This window comes from Gallus gallus, chromosome 10, assembly GCF_016699485.2.
Source record: "Gallus gallus isolate bGalGal1 chromosome 10, bGalGal1.mat.broiler.GRCg7b, whole genome shotgun sequence".
NCBI classification, from domain to species: domain Eukaryota; kingdom Metazoa; phylum Chordata; class Aves; order Galliformes; family Phasianidae; genus Gallus; species Gallus gallus.
In genome coordinates, this window is record NC_052541.1 from 11,122,889 (window position 1) to 11,144,392 (window position 21,504).

The window sequence follows — 21,504 nt, forward strand, 5'->3', positions numbered from 1 at the left end:
CTGCCTCTTTGTTAAAGCTAAGAGAGGAAAAAGCAACACCGAATTACTGTTTCTACCAAAAATCAAGGCCTAACCTGGCCTTTACAGGACCCATATAGGGCTCCTCTGCTTCTCCCTCATGAGATGAGGGTGCCCCATCAATACAGGTACTCAAGGCCAGGCTGAATGGGCCCTGGGCAGCCTGAGCTGGTGGGCCACCCCCAGGGCTTGGGTGGGTATTAGGGTCCCCTCCAACCCAAGCCATTCTGTGATTCTTTGACTATGATTCACTGTCTGCTGCCCCACCAGATGCACCTGGGAACACTGTTGGCCTCCCACTGGCCCTCGTGCCCCAGAATCCCCTTCACCCCCTTCCATTCCCTCCTTTTATCCCTTAAAATAAGAAGATGTAAGTCTATGCCAGGACACCTGGAGCAAGAGGAACAAAGCTGATATGTACGAAGGCATTCATTAGGACTAACAAAAAGATGAGAAATGCTTCTCCTTTCAGTCATTTTCAGAGAAGAGGTGGGTAGATAAATAAATGTGCACCCTTTTGGAGGAAAATGAGATGTGAGGTTACGCACACTTCCATTTGAAAAGCATTTTTAATTCCCAAACTTCCTGTTTGCATCAGAGAGAACAGCTGCACACCGTGTGTCATAACAACATGATATTGTAGGAGAGAGGGACGCATCATTTCAATTAAATCCACGGCGATGATAAAAAAAAGGCGAATGGCAGTGAAGGTATCTTTTAATAAATGCCACCGCAGGGCCTGGCACTGGAAGCAGCTCCCAACAATCCATGAGCAAATCCCCGGGGACGGCACACGCTGGAAACTGCTCCAGAACATGGTGGGTTTGTTGCTTTTTTTTTTTTTCTTTCCCCTGGTGGAAAAGCATGCAATTTTCATTCTCAGCATGTCACACTGAGCTGAAAGCGAGAAGCAGCTGAATTAAATCTGCTCAGGTAGCAGTGACATTAACAGCTCAGCTACTTGTGAAAATGCTGCATAAAACAAGCTGTCTATAGCAAGCCATTGCTCCAGCACTAAGAAGGAGCTGCTAACTGCACCGAAAACATATTAAACCCAAATCCACACTTGCTCATTTTCCACAAGAAGCCCCCTTCTGCCCCAGCTCCAAGCCCCTTCTTGGGCTCCCTCAGGTCTCAAGCAAATCCTCCAGGTCTGTCTGCTGGACTCTGTCCTCTGTTTTCTGCCCTTGACCAGTGGCAATGGCACCTCCAAAGGACCAGGGCTTGTTCAGCAGGGAGCAGAGGACATGGCATGCAGCTGCAGGTGGGTGAGTGTGTGGGAGGAGGAATCCATAGCCAAACACAGAGCTGCCAATGGCCAGAGGATGAGTCTGGGGAAATGCTGTGACATGGATTTCACTTCTGTGGCAAACAGCTCACCAGCCTGAAGCCAGGGGATCTACAATGGGTAGCGGACCCCTCCTGTACCCTTCCTGCTGGCAGACTGCAGCTGGGGAAAGGTGCACAGCATCCTGCTGGGATACTGGTCCTATGCGAGTTCATTGCACTTACTTAATCACTCTCAGTGCCAAAAAATCTGCAATACCCTTCTGTCCCAAGGCAACAGTCCTTTGTCTTGCTCTGAACACCATCCCATAGATGGAAGCTTGGGGTAGCCCAAGGCCAGCAGCCATTCCCACTCCCCTGCTGGCCAGCAGCCACTGCCCACAGAGGGGGGCCAGCAGCGAGGTCCTGGCTCCACAGGAGTGGGCAGCACAGGCACTGGGGTGACGACACAGATCTGTCCCGCTCTTACAAAGACGCCAGAGTTGATACTCATCAGCTAGTGAGTCACTGCCCGTCCCACAGTCTCTTCCTGCTCAGCAGTGGTGACGGCAAAAAGGGATCCCACGCCCACACGTCCACTGTGCCACATGCAGACTGCTGCCATCCCCTCCTCCAGAGCCAGTCAGCTACTTCACAACAAAGGCACTGAGAAGTGCTCACAGACACTGAGCACATGGAGGGGCAAAGCAGAGATGTGTTCTGCCTCAACTCATGCCTCCCCTTTCATGCCTCTGAAGGAGCACTTCCTGCTGAGGGACATTTGGGACCGCATCCTGAAGCCCCTGGTAAACACAGCAGTACCCCAACACCCCCATAATGCTTGCCTTTGCATGCATTTATCACATGCAGAAACAAGGACTTGTACATCAGTAATAGCCTATCCACGCCTTCAGGTTTCTTTCTGAAAGAGGAGCTACACAGCTGACTGTCTCCCCGAATGACCAGTGACAAACCCATAGCAACAGCTCTCTCTGCTGCAGAAAAAAAGGTGGCCACGGACCTCAGCAGGTCGGAGAGCTGGCCCCAAACACCAGCTGCCCCAGGTGGGACACAAAGCAGAAAGCTGAGGCTGTGCATCCCTCAGGACCTGAGACCCTGTTTGGTTTTCATCCGAACCAATAGAGCATACAAACTGCCACGCAATGCGTCACTGCCTCTTCCGCTCCCTGTTTTTTAAGCAGCATTTGTGTGTCTCTCTCAGCGCTGTCCTAAAGCTGTTCCCATCCCACAGCAATGACTGTGCTGATGGCCGGGGGACCTCTGCAGTGAGAGGAGAGAGTGAATCACTGCACTTCCCCAGGTTTCAGAGCCAGGGATTATCTCTACATACGCACCCAGCCCTGCTTTATGTAAGCAAGATTTGAATGACACAAACAGTTACCTGCGTCCTTGCTTCAAGAGTCTCCAGGATCCCGTTTGGCATCACTCATCTCTAGGTTAATGAACGGCGCAAACTTGCATCTCCTGCAAATGGAAAGCCCTGGATAATGGCAGCAGTGAAACAAATGACAAAAGCCTGCAAGTGGATAGCTTTGAAAACTGATACCATTCAGTATGATACGGTAATGCAAAAAGGTTGCCTGTCCTGGTGTTATTTATAATTCCCTGTATGCCTGGATTCCCTCCAGCCAGCATACATTATGCTCAATCCAGGACATATGCAACAAATCATACCCAATTATGGAAGCTCAGGAGACAAGCTCTCCTTTGATTACTGCCACAGATTTCTTTTCCGTAGACCACCAGTCCTAACAAGAGAAGCAGACAATACATGAAAAGAAAAGAAAGCTCCAATCAATGCCCGTCATGTACCGATGGATATATCCAATCATAGACCTGAATGCAAACCATTGACAAGAATTGTTCCTCGGGTATTTATGCCCTCAGGCAGCCCGTGGCACCCAGCCTGCCTGGGATATCAACAGGGTGCTCAGCACACTGCCTCCTACTGCATCGCTGTGTAAATCCAGCCCTGCCATCAATTACATAAGGCATGGTGAGTCCATCTCACCCAGCACACTGCTGTTGATGGGACTCCCACTGGTAGGACGGTGGTTTTTTTCTCCAAGTCAAGGCTTAAGCTTTTCCTGGGTTGCTGATACAAGGAGAATAGCAAAAGGAGCACATATTACAGAGTCATTCATCTGTTCATGTGTCAAATATTACACTGAAACTTCATCTCACCTTCGCTTGTATTTTCGCCAGAAATCCCAAGGCAGCATATCACAGCTCGCTATCACACAGCCTGGCAAAAAGCTGTTTAATGAATAACTTGAGAAGTACAAACCTCGCTTTGGAGGCTCTCCAAGCTTCCCGATAGGAATCCAGTCAAAAGTGACAATGAAGGCATTATCGGCATGCGGCAGCTGATTTCCCTGACGGCTCAGCTCACTGACCTGGCTGCTTCTGCTGGGAACGCTCGTCACCCATGCGCCAGGCAGCCGGCAAGGAGCAGTGCTTCCCACCAACTGCTGCAGTGCATATGAGCTGCTTTCACAGCTCCTGGTTACTCAGGGGCTGCCCCAGATTACTGGGCTGCTTGGCAGAGCTATGGATGGCTCCTGGTAGAAGAGCTCTGGAGAAAGGTCAGGGGCAGCCGTGCTTCCCGCTCACCCCAGTGCTGACATTTGCAGCCGTGTAACCCAGAGTAACAAAGGCACAATGAGCCTCATCCATTTAGCAGTCTTCAAACCTTATAAATCCCTTGGGGGAGGCCTGGGTTAATGCCAAGACAGCAAACACTGTTTCTGTGTGATGAACACAAGGATGCTGAAAGCATCTTTATGTGCAATCTGTAGCAGCAGCACAGTGCTATCCCCACCCAGGGATGGGCTGTGGGACACAGACGTTCCACCTTGGGAAACTGCCTCTGCTGGGAGGGTGCTGCTAACCTCTGGATCCCGATGGAGAGCACTGCTGTCCAAACACCTCTTATTTCAAAGCAGAGGCTTACTCCTGGGTCCCATTCATCCCTCCAATGAAAATACCAGAGCAGTTCCAGGTGCCACCAGGGCTGCTCCATCAGCTACAGGACTCCATGAGGCTTTCAGTCCAGAGCATCCCCCAGCAGGACGACACAGAGCCTCCTTCTAGTGATAGGTCTTACCCAGAGTGCATTAAGTCCCAAATTTCATACCACAATATATCTAGAAATGACTTTCCCAATTCAGCACTTATCTCTCTGCCCAGCCCTGCATTCCCAGTGGCTGTTCTAACAGTAGAGCAGGACAAAGGTTTCTAAGCTCCACCTCATGGAAATGAAGTCTTTAGAGCATGTATCTAAGGCACTACAGCATGCACATAGATCTAAACCACATTCCATATTGAGTGACAGCATTACATCGAGTCCAGCTTCACAACCGTGTGATGCACTGCAGGGAAAGGATATCCGTTTTCTGAAGTCAATGAAGACAGTGAGACAAGAGATTTTACTTAAACTATATATTTTTACGTAAAACAACTTTATGTTACAATAAAATCAGATAAAAATCACAAAGTTGTATAAGTTCATAAAGCAAAAAATCAAGTTTTTCTTATATATATATATGTATATATATATATATAAAACCCAGCATTTACTGCTACTAGGAGTCTAAATGTTAACATTGACTGTCTATGGCCAATTCGAAAAAAATATATCTATTTTCACAGCAGACAAAATGACGAGGTAAGAGATGTTATTACAATGATCCAACTGTAGTAAACACTCCAGTCTCCATTAACTCAAATACTAAACGTAACAAAACCAAATAAAAATACACATTTAGAGCACTGCAGTGTTTTCCCACAGCTGTGTATCAACAAATTCTCATTCACTAAACTTTACTCGGAACAGTTAAAACAGGGCGCGTGGATATCTTCAGTACTAAAGTCTCATAACAATCTAAACATTTTGGTATCGCAGATCACACTAAGACACTCTCAGAACTCTCAACGACACAGGGATATATTTCTGTTAAAAACAATGTGCTTCGTTCATCACTCATGATGAGTTTTACAGAATATTATGCTCGTGATCACTATCAGGCAAGGGAAGGAAAACAACGAAATGCTGCAAAACGCTCCTGCCGAGCACAGCTCCCCTTCACATGCCCAGGTTGGGCAGCACGCTGCAAACGGAGAAGCTTAGCTCACAAAACCTGCATTATCAGTCTCTTTTTAGCTAGTATATGGCTAAAATAATTATTGCTGACCGTGTTATAAACAAACAAACACACAAACCCCCAAAATACCACACAAAAATACATGAGCGGATTGATTTTACTCACGTGTCTTTCTTGTCTGTGCCGTTATTAGGTTACTGGATGACCAGAAAGGAAAGAGCTATTTCAAAATACACATATAAAAGAAGAAAATTGGAGGTATAGGCACCTTCATTTGAAGACTGTCTTATAAAATAAGAGAAGAGAAGCGCTAACACAGAGCACAGCAGAAAGTCAGACTGTGAGAGGCCCCGCTCTGCCTGCGGCCTGCAGAACCCCATGGGAAGTATGGCTGTCACTCTGTTGGCAGTCATCTCCTGAACGTGGGTTTCACTCCAGGTATGTTGGTTAGCACAGAGACCAATACTTCAGACATGCAAACTTCACATGACAGTCCATTTATCTCCTAGAGGTCAGCATGAATGCTGCCGAGCACTCAGGCCTGCACGTGCCCCAGCCACCTGCATGGGACCTCTGCTTGGAGCTGCTTCTGGGTTAAGCGCCTTGTGCCTACGTATTGCTGTGCTTAACACAAAGGTGAGTGAACTCCCGGGGTCAGGCATGACCCCAGGGCAGCTCCATGCCTTGCAGCCACCCAATTGTGCTCTGACACAAGCTGTCTGGGCTGCCAGGCTCTCGTGCCACTCAGCTGTGCATGGATATTCACTTCTCACCCCTCCCCTCATCTTTGATATGCTGAAGACTTTTGGATAGCAACAGACTTCAGGAGCCAAGAACTGCCCGTGCTAAGGCAGAGGGGCCAAGCGGTGGCCACCTCAGACCATTGGTACTCCATCAGTGTGGGGCTGACCACAGAGCACATCCTGCACTGAAGCTTCTGCCACAACCACCACCAAAATCAGACACAGCTCCCCACATCCCATTTAAACCTCTTCCCTTTGGAATCAGCATCTAGAATACACTGAGACATGCAGCCCTTCACCCTGACAGTGTTGTTTTCTTAATCCATAGGCTCAGGAAGACAACGCTGTATTTGCAAGAAGCCACCGAGGCTTTGATGGGTTTAGTTTAGAAGAGCCTAACAACACACGGTGGGCTGTAGCAGTGAGGGGCCCATCCTCTGGGGGCTGGGACACAGCCAAAGGTGACCAGAAACGAACAGGGCAGTCACAGGGAGAAAGTGAACCTCAGGGAAAAAATGAATGGGGCAACAGAGGAGTGCCATAGCACAGAGACACCTGTGCCTGGCTGGGAGGGGGACACAGTGCTCTGAAAGTGATGACAGGATGTCATGGATGGCAGAAGCCCTCCCACTCCACTCAGTTCATTGATCTGCCTTAAAAATGGCTCACCCTACACCCCTCACATAAAGGTAAAATCAGGTGTTTGCCTGTAAAAAAAAAAAAAGGCATTGCCTGAGTAGCACAGCCCAGGTACACTGATTGCAAAACCATTTTTAAAGAAGAGTGTATTCTGAATGCTGGGTATAGAAAGTGAGAGGTGGCACTGAACTCCTTACAAACAATAAGTTCCTCTTGCACCGAGCTCACTTCATAAAGAAAATGCCAATTAGACATGGACAGGGCAACGCTGGCAAATGCTAATTTGGCTGAAAATACACTTTTTGGGACAATACCACTACTTGTGAATTTGAGTCAAAAATCAGCAAATAGGGTTCAGCCAAAGAGGAAAAAGAAGGAAAAGGCTAACCTGTGTTATTTTGCTTTGTGAAACAAGGTTTTAAGTTTCTCATTTTGAACTCATTTATTCTAACCATTAGGCTAAGGTCATCTTCCAACATGCTAACTAATATGCCAGGCGAAACATTCCATTCCCCTTGACAACAATTACCTCAAGGCATTTTTCTGCCACTGACCATTTCTACCGGATCTGTTTAGCTTACTTTGGCCACTGCACCAAGAGAAAAACCAACACTACCAGCAGCTCTAACACTGTGTCAGAGGGATATCTCTCTGGAGAACGCAGAAGACAGACAGACACCCTCACTAAAGAGTGTCAGTGCAGATTTCTGCTCCCAGAGCCCCAGCTTTGCAGGTGCCACCTGGGCAGGGCACGGCTGAGGGGCAGCAGTGGCACTCGGAGCCAGGCAGAAGGCCTTTCAAACATGTGGCCACACAGCTGAGGTAGGAGACATCCTGCCATGCACCACTCTGAGGGAGAAACCTGTGTGTGGACAGTGAGATCATGGGTGCTCAAGGCAAGATACAGTCTCACGTACCATGGATACAGAGCTGACATTCCTCATCGCCAGCCATAAGGGTTTGCATGGCCCTGAGCTGTAATAATGAATAAAATCAAGCTCTGGGATCTGCGACAGATCTGACTAAAGCTGGAAAAAGCCTGGATTAATCTCAATAGAATAATTTCTTTGCAGAGTCTTTTGCACACCTTTGACTGCATTTTATATTAAAACCAGAGCAAGAAGCCCTAAGATCACTCAACAGACAAAAGTAAGCAGGAGATGGAGCAGGGTCCTTAGTGCAGGCATGGTGAGCACTGCGACCAGGAGCCCCGACTGCCCGTATTGCTCCCCCACACATGGAGCTCTGCAGCAGTATGGGGGGAGAGGAGAAGCAGGACAAGCTGCCTGTTCCATGATCGTGGACTTGCTAATCAAATAGAAAGACTAAAAATGGAGATTGCTTGCTCACCACCACACGCAGTTTCTGACGTCATTCTCAATTTTGAGAAGTCTGTCCTAACCCCACGTTATGCAACTGTTGAATATTCCAGGCTGGCAAAGTCTAATTTTCACACGCCTACATGCTATGTACCTGATTTTTATTTTTATTTTTAAATTTCAACAGCCTACAGCATTTTTTTTTTAAAGACTTAAATGGTCATAGTGGTTACAAAGGGTCCCAGCTTCATATGTGTCATTTAAAAGGATTAAAAGCAAGAGTACAAAAAGTCCAGTCTAAACAATAGGCGATGATGGTAACACAATGGATGAAATGAAAACTCGTGGGACAATGGCAGACAAAACCCATCTCCAGCATGTGGATTACAGAGCCATGTGCAAAAATAATTCAACGTGTGTCTCATCTATAACCCACATCTTTTAAAGGTCACTTTTATAATAGAAACGCGCCAAGAAAGAAAAAGTCCCTAAGAAATAATATGCAAACGTTATGGCGTGGCTGTTGAATCAGTCACTTCTGGAATGCACTCACCTGGTGCTTCACCAAGCTTTCATCTGATAGAAGTAAATGTAATATCCATGATCACAAGGTCTTTCCTGAATGAATTCTGATGCAGCGTAAACAGAATCTCAAACCAGGATGCGGAGAAAGAAATGAAGGAGCTGATGGCACTTCCCAGGGATGAAAGCAAAATGTGGGCTCCTCTCTGGTCCTTCTCACATCAGGCGGTGACGCAGCGATGTCCTCGCTGCAGTCTGGTGTGTGAGTCTGCATTTCTCAAAACGTATTTAGAGCTGCTGAATAAACAAAGACTACATTTTCTGCCTTTGAGGTTGGGCTGGGGCTTTTTTTTTTTCTTGGTCAGTCTTACTTGATGACTAACTCCCATCCGCCTGTCCCCTGAGGGGGGAACGCGGGAATCACAGGAAAGAAAGGGGTTTTGGTTTCATGTAGTCATTACCTGCAAGTCTCCTGGGCAGGAAGCTGCTTCCTATGACCTCCTGATGCTTTTCAGATCACGCCTCTCGAGCCGCTGCTGTGGCAGCCAAGCAGCAGCGATGGAGGTGCACAGAGGTGCACATGCACTGCGTACAGAGCAGCAGTACATCTTCTCCTAAGATAAATATCTGGTCCCAAGGCTCAGCTGTGCACTTTTCAGAGGCACAGATAGTGACTGAACAATAAGGGTTTAAAACTGAGATGATGGCACAAAGCAAGATGGTCTTGCTATGCAAGAGGAGCTGTTCTCACCTATGGGTAATGTTTGACTTGAAGTGTAAGAGCTGCAATTCATTTCTACACTGTTGACTTGGCGCTGCACGGACCCAAGCAAGCACATGCAGCCTGAATTGGAGGTTATATGAAATCCTCTAGATTTCACTCTCTGAATCAGGCCTGATCCAGGTGGTCTCTGAAGATACTAGCATGCGTGTCAAGAGATTCACTTGACTGCAGCTCGTCACAGGCACATTTTACCAGGCTGATTTACAGACTGCAGGAGCTCCATCTAATCTCTCTGCTTGGCCAAGGAATAAAAGGATACGTTGCTAGGAGTGCTGATAGTCTGGAAAAGAAAGACTTGTTTTCTGTTTCTATGGTTGCAACAGCCCTTAAGAAAGATATAAATTTCCCTGCAACAACTAACTGCATATTCATTTTAAGGTAGATCTAGTTCCAGATTCCTGAGACAGAACCCTCTACCTGTTCCCAACCCCACAAAGCCAGAGCAGCAGTATAGAAAGTTTCTAACCTCAACAGAATTCAGTGAGCAGCACGACTGGTTTGGAAAACAAACGAACAAACAAAAACCCAAAATAACCCACAGCAAATTTTCAGCCTCTATGTACAAAAACAATGCAAACAGGTGGAACATTCTAGTTATATTTTGTAAAACACATGGTTGGGATCAACAAAACATCAAACATCCAGACCCTAGATTACAAAAATCTATTGCCATCTAGTTGTCAACTCCAAGTTTAGACAGTCCTTGTCGGAAATCGTGTAATTCATCTATCTTCCCATCTAGTACATCTAAAAAATTCTTTAATTCAGTTTTAAGGTTGGTCTGCCTGTGTTTGCTCTCTTCCACTTCTGTCCTTAGTGTTCTGACTTTCTCTTCAAGATCTTTGTTCTTATTCTCAGCATCCTTGAAGACAAAAAAGACAGTAAGACGAATCATAGAGAAGAAAGATGAGTGGCATTTAAGAGAGCAAAGCAACAAACGGCATCAGATTGGAAAAGTTTGCTCCAACTTCTGCAAACAGATTAACACAAGCACCTCTGAAGCAACCTACACGTGCTGGACAGATTAAGAAAAGCCCACACAGAAAAGGACACAGATTAACTGGAAAAGACACTTTGCATCAGATTTTGTCATTTGGTTGATATCTTAAAACTCAGCCGGATTTAAATCACACGCCATGCATACATTTCTGTCACCGCTACAGTTGCAGAATTAGACACCGTGCCAGCAATTACATACAGAATTATCTATGGTGGTTTAATCTTGAAAGACAAGCTTTAGAAAATACTGCCCAAGGAATGTTATTGCTTTATGCAGTACTTCAGCATTTATCGGTGTCTTCTCTTTTCTTTTAAAGTTGCCCCTGTCCCTGGGGAGCCCTCAGACATGCTACGGGGCAGCCAGGTAACACCTCCCATCCCGCAGCCTGCTCCCACATGAGCTCTTCTGCCCGGTCTCTGTTTGCACATGCTTACCCTCACTAAAAGCCATGGGCATCGCTGAATCAAACCACGCTCAGCACCTGCCTCCCCTCAGCAGCCTTCTACCTGATTTGACACCAATTATATTATTACAGTGTTGGTGTCATTGACTGGATTGATTTCATTGATGAGACTGCTTACATTTGTCCTTCTATGTATTAGTTAGCGCACTTAAGCAGCCCAAGGCACAGCCCCACGAGTGCTGCTGGGTCCAAGCACCTCCAGCAGCACAGCCGTGTGTCCCAAGCCCCATTGAACCACAAAGCACCAGCACAGCCTCCATGAGCTTTGTCCTCAGTGGCACACAGCTCTGCCCATCTGTTACTTTCCAAAAAGCCTCTGCAGCGATCAGCCACAGGTCTTGGGGTGCTGCTTGGGCACAGGCTTTGCTAAGCAGCCCCACAGTGGGAATATAGGATGTGGGACAGCCTGAAACCAGCAGGAGATGGATGCAATGTGGACCAGGGAGTGCTAATTTGTGCAAGGGAAGAAACAGAGCTATGAATGACTCAGTGCTATGAAGGCCACGGTGCATTTTGCAACTAACAAGTATTTTTTGGCTTTGTGAACTGGGGCTCTTTGCCTCTAAACCTTGAATTCCAAGCAGAGAACTGCATGGGTTATAAGACAAAATAAATTCATCAACTGCTTTATAATTAATTTCACTGCTAAACTGTACCTGTAATTGTTGAGATACAGATTCACATTCTGACATGAGCTGTGGTATGACTTCACCCTGCTTTCGGAGCTCTTCCAGTTCCTTTGAAAATATGAAAGAAAAGAAAAATCATTGCAAGCTTCAATTTAAAACAATGAAAATTTGAGAATAATTTTGCATATTTTATTACATTCTGCGTTGTATTTGGATTTAAATACTCAAAATAGCATGTCTGCATTCAAAAACATGCTAGAATACATTTTTCACTGCATTTTTGACTTTGTACTTGTATAACAGACGCTGTAATCCAATCTCTAGCATGAATGTCATTAATTATATCAATGAAATCTTTACCTAAATGACATATCTACGCAAAAGATGTATTCAAGAAGAGATAATCTGAAGTGCTGTAATGCTATGAGCAATTTATAGATGGTAGCAAAGAGCAAATTAGACATGAACTTCCAATGATAGATGGCAGCAAAAAGGGCCAGTGGAATTATGAGCTGCATGGAGAGAGGCATCATTACGGAGCACAGCTGCGATGGGCTCTCCCCTGCTGCACAGCCCTGGGCAACACCTCCCCAGGTTTGTGTTCTGTTCTACCACTGCTGTCAAAACTGAGACGAGTAACTGAAAGGAGTTCATGAACAGAACAACGTGACTCAGTAGGAGACAGTGTCTGGCGGAAATAAAGAGCGCTGAACGCATTAATACCACAAACAAACACCACCAACGTGGTTAGTGGGGAAAGATGCTAAGAAAGCCTGTGCATCTTGCAGAACGACTGCCAGCATCTCCGAAAAGCACATTTGCAGGTCCAAGAGAAGCTGTGCCTTGAAGAGAGTGCAGAAATGCTGCCCACACAGGTCACGGTCTCAAGAACAAATGTGAGTATATCCTGTTTCTCAGCATCAGTTTACATTCATGTAAGATGGCACACCATTTAATACTGCAGATTTTTCTGAACTGCACTGAATAATTAGTTTAACTGATGTATGAATAACTATATCCAGGCAATATTCCAGCTACTGACACGGGGGAAAGGAAGAGTAATTTTCTTTGTATTTTGAGATATGAGCTCTCATGCATATGCATATGTACACACATGCACAATGCTTGAGAACTCGTATGTAAAAACATACAAATATTATACTATATATACGCTATTATACTGCTTACTTACTATATATAATACAGTATGTATGTGCATAAATATATACTATATAGTATATGGCATATGATGTACAATGTATGTCTGTATAGATACTTTAATAGATAGTTCCATCCTGACTCTCATGTCTTTAAATTTCTCTCTCCCCATTTGCTACAAGAAGATGGTATCAGCAGTTCTTCTCAGAGGGCAATGTTCACAATTGGGCTTCATGCTGGTTACTCCTGGGTGGTTTAAACCTAATCAAGGACCTGCTAAATGCAAGCATGCAGTTTGAAAACAAATTAATGAATTGGATGACAGGTGATACTCATAAGACAATTGAGTTTCTGGTTCATTTGGTATCACAAAAAAGTGAAATCTGAGCAAAATGCTAGTAAATAAGGGTTCTTATATGTGCTATTACCACAGGAAGGCTGGGAAGAAAGCATGACATTTTCCTTGGAAATACGGTGCTGAGAACCGTATTGTATTTATAACAGTGCATCAAAATCCATCTCCCTAAACTATTTCCTTGTGCCATCTTAAAACCCCTTAATAGCACTGCTTTTAAGGGTGCCAGCTGAGATGTTGTAATGGCACACGGCAAACTTTACTGCACCTGCTGACAGCTCTTTCTTTCTGAAACAGCACAGAGCATTTGGTCACTGTAATGAAGGAAAAGACAAGGATCCCATTATTTTTCCCGCTGTTCAGGGGCTCCAAGCCATCAACATCATTCTCCTTAGAAAAATGACCGCCCCGTATATCAAAAATGACAAAATGGGCTACACTCCAAATGAATCCGAGTTTCTCACTTTTGGCCTTAGCTCCTGAGATCAGAGGGAGGCTGTAAAATGGGTAAACTGAGCATATGAGCCATCTGGGGGAAAAAAAAGAAACCAGGGCCTGCTACGCAAACGCCCAGTTGCTTTGTAAATGTCTTTTTAATGAAAAGTCCTGCTGCTCCCCGTGTCTGAGGAACACAGGATGAAGGAACTGACACCAAAAACCGTTTTCAGCAGACATCTGTCTGACTTGGGGCAACTTGTTCCACCTCTCCAGCTCTTCTTGTGGGAGTAAAGCACTGCATACATAAACCACCAGGATAAAGCGTGCTGTCACAGCACAGAATATCGTGAAACTGAGATCTGAGAAACTCTATCAAGCTATTGCCAAAGAGTTCTGCCCAGAAAATCTAGAAATGGGCGACACCCTGAGACAACAGGCCTTTCCTGGCTGTAGGTAAGCCAGGCCATAAATCTATGCCTAAAGTGAGAAGCAACTCCAGCTTCTGGAATGTATGAATGTATGCCCTGTCAGTATTTATGGCACTTACCAGCTCTTTGTCTTGAAGCTCTGTTTCCAGCTCCTGGAGACGCCTGCTCAGCTGTGCGTTTCTTTCCTTCTCTTTATTTATTTCATTGCACTGCTCCTCCAGTTCTTCAATCTTTAAGAGATGCCAGAAAACAGATGTAACAGTCACGTTTCAGAAAATCTGGGGCAGACCACAGCCAATGCGAACGGGCATTGCTCCACTGAGCAGAGGGAAGCACAGACAAATTTAACATGTCACGGATCTGTTTCTCAGATCATAGCACTCAACTACTACAAAATCACTGCTTCTTGCCTTAAAAAGAACCCATGAGCACATCCACGAGGGAGCACTGGGGCTGCGCTTCGTCTCTTGCACGCAGTACCTCACGTAATTACTCAAGGATGCCCAAAACACTGAGCTGCTACAACAAGCAGGGCTGGGGAAACAATCAGCACGTCATTCCTGTGAAACTACTGTAAGGCTGCAATGGGTAGAGTGTGTCAGTGTGGCAAGGAGAAGAAATCCATCCCATGCTCCCAGCATGGCCTCCTCAAGGGCTGCTTGCCCCAAGGAAGGGGCAGCCATCTCCTCGCCTCGGGAGCTGCACTTCCCACAGGCTTTCCCCACAGACTGGGGAGAGGTTTGGGAATAACCTCACTGTGTGGAAAATGACAGCACATCGATGGTACTGACTGCATTGCTGCCCCGGCCAGCCTGCAGGGCAGTGATGCTGCAGCTGTAGCAAGGGGTGTTCAGATAATCTCTTCACTTCTAGCCACTGAGAAGTGGTAACGGTAGGAGCTGGTTTGGTGCTGCAGCAGCAGCTACCAGCCCTGCTGCCCACCTCCAGGCCTGGCTTTATTGCTGTGTGGTTCCAGCTGGGCCTTGTGTGGGTGACCATGCCATAACCACTCCTGTTCAGCCACCCTCTGGCAGTGTCGAAGTGAGCTTTGAAAGGCATGCACAGCTGTACTCCTACTTTTATCGCTCTTCTGTTTACCATCCTGACCAGCAGCCCCTGCCGACACCACATTGCCCAAGCCAAGAGGTCAGAGCTTCACACTATGCAGCAGTACACATCCTCCCCTGATCCCAGCTCGGTGAACTCCCCTGCCCCTGCCTCAGCCCCCAGACTTCTCTATCAATGACAACATCTGTCCTCTAGCACACATACACAGACAAAGCAGCAGCAATGTAAGAAAAGAGCACAGCTAACCCTCAAAGCTCCCTGGGGACCATCTCATTTAATGCTCTCACTACAGACACCTTCTATCCAGAACCCATATTTGTATCCACGTCTTAGAAACTGCCAATTTGAACTTGCTGGCTGCTTCTCTCACTGTTCACTGTTTTTGGCCACGCTCATCAAAGCTCACGAGGTGCCCTGGCATCCCCTGGTTGCTGCTGGAGCAGGGCTACCTTGCTTCTGAGCTGGTCGTTCTCCTCCTTGCAGGCTGAGAACTGCTTCTTCCAGTGCTCTATGCTGGCAGCCGACTCCTGCAGCGCTGTGGTCAGACGGGCGTTGCTCTCCCTCAGCGTCTGCAGCTCCGTCTCCCATTTCTTTACGTTGGAGGAACTGGGAAGGACCAGACACTGTTAGATGGGCTGATCATTTACACCACATCTTGGTACTCTCTGTCTGACTGATGTACCCCGCTGTCCTGTATCTGAGCATCGCAATGCCTTGTCAGCACTGCTGGGACTCAGTAGAGGAGGGAATACTACCCACACATGGTTTGTTTTATGCTCAGCCTTCAATATGCCTTATGTAGAGCTGAAGAATGAAGCTACTCACTCCCCAGAGCTTTGAACTACAGAACAGAGCAAATGGAGGCTCTGAAACCTCTTCCACAGCAGCTTCTGTGCCCGTGGAGGTGTCTTCAGCAGGAGGAATGAGCAACTGGTACGATTCGGAACAGGTTACACTACTGAAATGCTGATAATGTACTTCAAGTGTAAAACATGCAACCTTAGAGTTGCTCACTGTGTAACGCTTCTCCCGTCACTGCTGCCTTTATTTTTAAGAGCTTTTTAAGAGTAGTTTGATCCTGAACTATTTTCTATCCATTCACAAATATATTCACACACAAGAGGCAGACAAAGCAAGCAGGATTCTAGAAAAGAACTGCACTATTTTAATGCTACGGCTTCACATGTTCCAAGTTCAGTGCTTTCACTGTGGCTGCAAATTACTCTTTTCAGCATTTCAAATAATTTATCAAAGCAAGTAGCAAAAAACGTGACTTCAAGGGGCACTACTTGCAGCTTAAGAAACACCCCCAAAGACTTCTAGGAAGCCCAGTGAAATTATAGCTTTCACTTCAACCGTTTATGGTGCAGTGCATTCCCTTAAAGGATTTTAAATCTCTCTACCTATCTGCATTGAAGTAAATGCAGCAAAAACAAAGAGGAGGAACAGATTAACTTCATATGTTACCAGTAGAAATTGCTTCTTGTGACCTAGGTCTTATATTTCTGGCTCTAAAACTCTGCAAAGGAAGCTGGCGTGGCATCACCAGATGATCTTATCATGAACCAGATCAGGAAAAAGTAAATATCTCCCAGACAGATACCAGGAGGTGCCTGCTAAAATCTGCTCATTCATTCCTTCTGCTGCATCATTTTAAATTATGTTATTACATCCGAATAATTTCCACTAATACCATTAGCCATCAGATAATTACAGCACACCACCTCGATGCAATTAAGGTATTAAAGGAACCTCACCTTTGGGCTAGAGCAATTTTGAGTTTATCATTCTCAGACTTGAGCTGTGCCTCAGCAGAACCACCGTGGGATGCCTTCTCATCATCTGTCCCGTTCACACTTGATGCTCGGGTGGAAGATGGTGTTTCACGCCCGGACTCCTGTGGCACAACACACCGATTAATGCAAGGCTTCCTTCTCCATCCCACATCTCCTGCAAAGCAGCCTGACTGCCGCCACCCAAAGGTTACACAACTTGCAGGCAGAGGCACACAAGAAGAGCAGAGAGGGCTTTCTTCCTTGTCAGCCAAAAAGGGGTCCTGTCCTGCTTGTACCCACACATGAGTGTGTCAGTGCAAGGAGGTACAAATGCACAGGACAGATAATGTGCCATGAGCTGAATACTCACACGTTGTGAAAAGTACAAAGCTGCTCTCTATAAAGGAATGAGGGAATGACAATGAGGCACAAAATGAACATTTAAAGTGTTCACAAATAACTTTCAAATGTTTTAACAGATCCCTTCTGAAGGGTTTTTGGTCGTTCGTGGTTTTTAAGGTAATGAAACAGTACAGTGCCCCTGAAAGCACTGGAAAAAATATACAAAATACTGCTGCTCCAAAGAGATGACCTGCACACACTGCTTGTTGCTGACCAAAAATACAGAACAAGCAGAGAATCATAGAAAACATGACTAAAGTCTTCAAAAACCACAAATATCCAAAGGCAGCCTCTCTGAGCTGTATTTGGACGTCTCTCAGCGGTTAGTTGCAGCACTGAGCCTTCAGCACCTTTCCTCTAGACATCCAGCTCTATTTCCTGAACAAAATGAATATAGCCTTCCTCCAAAAACCAGCACAGGCCAAGAACTGCCACCAAACCAGCACTCATTCTTTCCTAATGCACCACAGCCCAGTGCTCACTGGGCACAGAGGTGCTTGGCCGTATGGAGGTGTGCTGCCTAGAAAGGTCTATTATACAAATTGCAACACGAGCTCTTCCATCCAGCCCCTCACTAAAATGCTGCCTGTTTCTGCAACGCAGCTTTCAATGAATCACATCCAGGCAATGAAAGACATGGTGGCTGTGAAGCAAGCTTTTGCATTCGCAAACTGAACTCCTACGGAAGTAGATTAGACAGATGACAAAAAGGAGTATCCTAATAAATCTGACTTACTGTCTGCTGCAGAACTAGGCTGACATACTTGCTAGTGACCCAACCCACGTGTAACAGTACAAATCAAAAGGATGGATAGCTCTCCCAGTTATTAAAGATTTGTAACAGCTCAGAACTGCTGAAAAATCTTACAGGTAAATGAAGGCAAAGAGCATGGATGGATGAAAAATATTCCTCTGACAATGTTCATGCCCAGCAGCTGATAATTACCTTGGGCAATCTTCATTTGATATACTCCCCCCAGCCTGCTGCCAGAGGCTGGCAGTTCATTAGAAAATTTAGCTTTAAATTATTTATCCTGTATGCATACAGGTATTAAAGATAAATTACAAACCTGTGAATGATTGCTTGAGGTCTCAATTTTCTCTTGAGATCTGTCTCTTGCTAGCTTGGCAGCCTCTTTCACTTCTTGGAATTTCTCTGCAAACTGGAAATAGCATAAAAGATGCTTATTAAAATGATTAACTATATATTAAACTGTTTGGTTTATTATCTTTGTATGTCTCATAGATCTCCAGAAGTGACCAACTAATTTTGATAATTTTTATTTTTGGCAAGAAAAAACATTTTAATTCTTGGGCAGGAGAGTGCTATGGCAATGCTGTTTCTAAAAGAGGGATTCTGTGCAGCTCACAGTAGAATCCCACAGAGCTATTGGTGCCCCTTGGTATGAAGTGGTTTTGTTTATTTCTTCCCCCCTTGACGTTCTTCACTCAACACTGATGGTCTGTTGAGGTCAAAAGTATATATGATTCTATGATTTTATATACCAAGCCCAATGTATGTAAGATCATGGAGTCATAGAATCATATTTGGATTAAAAAAATTATCAGTCTTCTATTCCTCAGAGCGAGTCAATTAAATTAAAGAATGCAAACGAGCTCATGAGACATCTGCAGGATGTGAGCAAGGGATTATCAAGACAGAAAAGATGAGAAAAAGGTGATGGATGTGCAACGGGGACCTATGAAAATGCAGCTTCTTTGGTCTGATTTTCTAAGTACTGGCAAAAATAAAGGTAGAAGACTTCAGGAAAAGGTTTGAGTGGTTTCTATAAATATCAGGCTGGGGGAGTCAGTGGAATGGAAAGATAAAGATGAAAAGCAACAGTCTCATTCCTACAAGTTGCTGGAGGACATCTGCTCCTAAGCCAGTCTGGCAGCTTTGAAATACAAGTATTATCGCGGCCAGTCGGTGCTGTGGGGCTTTGAGCGGCGTGTAAAGTTTTAAAGGGACGATTGCAAAGATGGAAGAAAAGGCATTTAAATAAAAGTAATTAAGATACAGGCCATATATGAGAAGGGTAGGTTACTTTGTCTCCCTGCTAAAGTAACCTGTGATTTGGAAAACTTGAAACACTAGGAAGGAAAGACATTAAAAGTACATATAAGCAGATCTATTTTACTGCACAGTTCGTGGCTAAAAATACTGTCATTAAATCCTTGGAAAATTCAGAATACTTGTGACAAAACTGTAAATGAAAGTCTTGCAAAAATCACATTTTATAGTCAAGGAATGGGAAGGATCATTATCCACATAGTAATCCCACTCTATAACTTTCAGATCGACAGCTGGCAGTTAGCATGCTTTCTCCCAGTACAACACTGGGACTGTACAGACTGATAAAATAAATCTTCAACTGGTCTAAAAGAAATCTGGATATACACGTGGAGACAGTGCACACAGAACGGAGATCTCCAACAAACACACACATACCACTCTTAAAACCCATGGAGGAATATATCTTCAAAGCCAACTGAAAGTTTGCAAGTCACTTATGAAGGACAGTGGAATATAGACTGTAATGATGCTTATGAATAATGAATATGGAGCTCTTGAATCCAGCTATGTTCTATACAACAGCTGGAATTGCATATGTAAAGTATTGAGCTTCTATTTGATGGCACGTGCAGTCCCTACACACAGAACAACTTGATTACCTTTGTAGCTCTATAAAGACCATTAGCATCACCTACTCTACATTTCAGCCTTACATGATTTGACTCCAACTTTACATAAAAAAATCTCTGTAATACCTCCCACTGTGACAAAACAGCTACAGCAAAAGGATTACTTGTAAAATACTGTGTCAACATAAGTTCTGTGCTTGGATTTCTTGCAAACAGCGAAGGGCTGTTTTGAGTCTCGCTTTTCCAATAAATCCTTATGGGCAAGTATGAAAAATTTATGAAGGTTCTTCACGGACTTTATGAAATATGAAAAAAGAATTAGAAGTGATCTATCAAATTTTATCTTCGCAGCTATCTTCATAAAGCACACAGGAGACTGCTGTGAAAAATCATCTGAGCCAAGAAGAAAAGGATGTTTTTACACAGTGCCATAATGGAAATCGTATGTGACTACACAAAAGCAACCTTCAATACAAAGCTGATGAAGACCTCTTCGCACAGTGGATTTCAGTCTCCCGTTTACCAACACACACATTAAACACCTTTAAAAACAAGTACCAGTAGGTGAGATTTTCACCAATCTCAGATAGACCCTTGGCTTTAAGAGAGGAAGTATTACCCTTACTTGTAAGCACTGTTACAACGTAAAGAGGGCTGCAACAGAAACTGAGGTGCAAGACTTCCCTGTTATTTATTTATCCCGGGCATTTCATTGCAGTCCATAGAGTTCTGGTGCTGCTCCTTTTTTATTCTTAGCTAATTAACAGCTGCTAGATTTTCCTCACAGTTTATTTTCGAAAGCTAAAGAGGATCCCTTGGCTTGCTACAAAATTAAAGCCTTTCACTTGATCATTCTGCTGAGTACAGAAACACAACAGCGATAGCCCCGACACATACAGCGTCACCAATGCTGACTGCTGCCTCTCTCCAGCAGCTGACCAACTCTGCCTCAAACATAAACTGACAAATAATTGAGATACTAAAAAAAAAACCTGCATGTCACCACCAAAATCTAAAGTGTTTTTGAGCTATCAAACCATTGCAACGATAGAGTGCTTCTCAAAATGGGAAATTCTTAGTTTGTAGTAGGTGAAAACATGGTAAATGCAGTCTCAAGAGGCTATGGCATGTCTAATTCTCCAAAACTACCTTCTTATCTTTCCTCCCTTCACCTTCTCCCTCCTTCCCATTGTCCTTGGGCAGACAAACTTACCCACAATTAACAAAAGAAAGACAAATAGGAAAAACACCAACTGAAGACCTCTCCAACAGGCTACCATGGCTGCTGATGCACCCCACTACCCCAGTAGGCTGTGGGACCAAGCTGCAGGACAGACTGGCTGTCCCCACCCCTGGGAAGCTCAGCAGCCCAAGGACGGGGCAGCCCATGGGCACTGCATCGCTGGAGTCCTGACCAGAGAGATTTAGTGGGGACTCAAAGGTGCTGCTGTGCATTGCATGGATTATTTAGAGGCTGTTCAAATCTGCAGCCAGCCTGACACCTGGAGAAATATGTAAATATGTAGAAACAGAGCTTAACATTTTACACATTAAGAAGCATTATTTTGTGCACTTGAATTTTAAGCTCCTAATCTGGCACTATATTTCACGTCTCCTGAGGCACTGTCAGACTTGGAGCAGCTGCTCCCACCCACAACAGTCCCACACAGACCTCCTCACCCCCTGGGTTTGTAGAACGGGCTATGCAATGCTCCCACCTGGGACCA

At 45.1% G+C, this 21,504-nt stretch overlaps 1 protein-coding gene and 1 long non-coding RNA gene across 3 annotated transcripts in view; one reads left to right on the forward strand and one right to left on the reverse strand.

Moving 5' to 3' along the window:
• Window positions 1-806: 806 nt before the first annotated feature.
• LOC124417114 lies at window positions 807-13,499 on the forward strand. Its single transcript, XR_006931078.1, has 2 exons — window positions 807-6,044; window positions 12,296-13,499. It is a non-coding gene; the product is annotated as an uncharacterized LOC124417114 (long non-coding RNA).
• The window catches only part of HOMER2 (homer scaffolding protein 2), a 48,208-nt gene continuing 36,696 nt past the window's right edge, over window positions 9,993-21,504 (reverse strand). For both annotated transcript variants that reach the window (XM_046899155.1, XM_015292025.4), the window contains 6 exons: window positions 18,202-18,294; window positions 16,712-16,851; window positions 15,404-15,560; window positions 14,006-14,116; window positions 11,535-11,615; window positions 9,993-10,277 (listed from right to left, as the gene is read on the reverse strand). In XM_046899155.1, coding sequence (XP_046755111.1) covers window positions 10,089-10,277; window positions 11,535-11,615; window positions 14,006-14,116; window positions 15,404-15,560; window positions 16,712-16,851; window positions 18,202-18,294 — 771 coding nt within the window. In that variant the 3' untranslated portion in view covers window positions 9,993-10,088. The remainder of the gene's footprint in view (window positions 10,278-11,534; window positions 11,616-14,005; window positions 14,117-15,403; window positions 15,561-16,711; window positions 16,852-18,201; window positions 18,295-21,504) is intronic.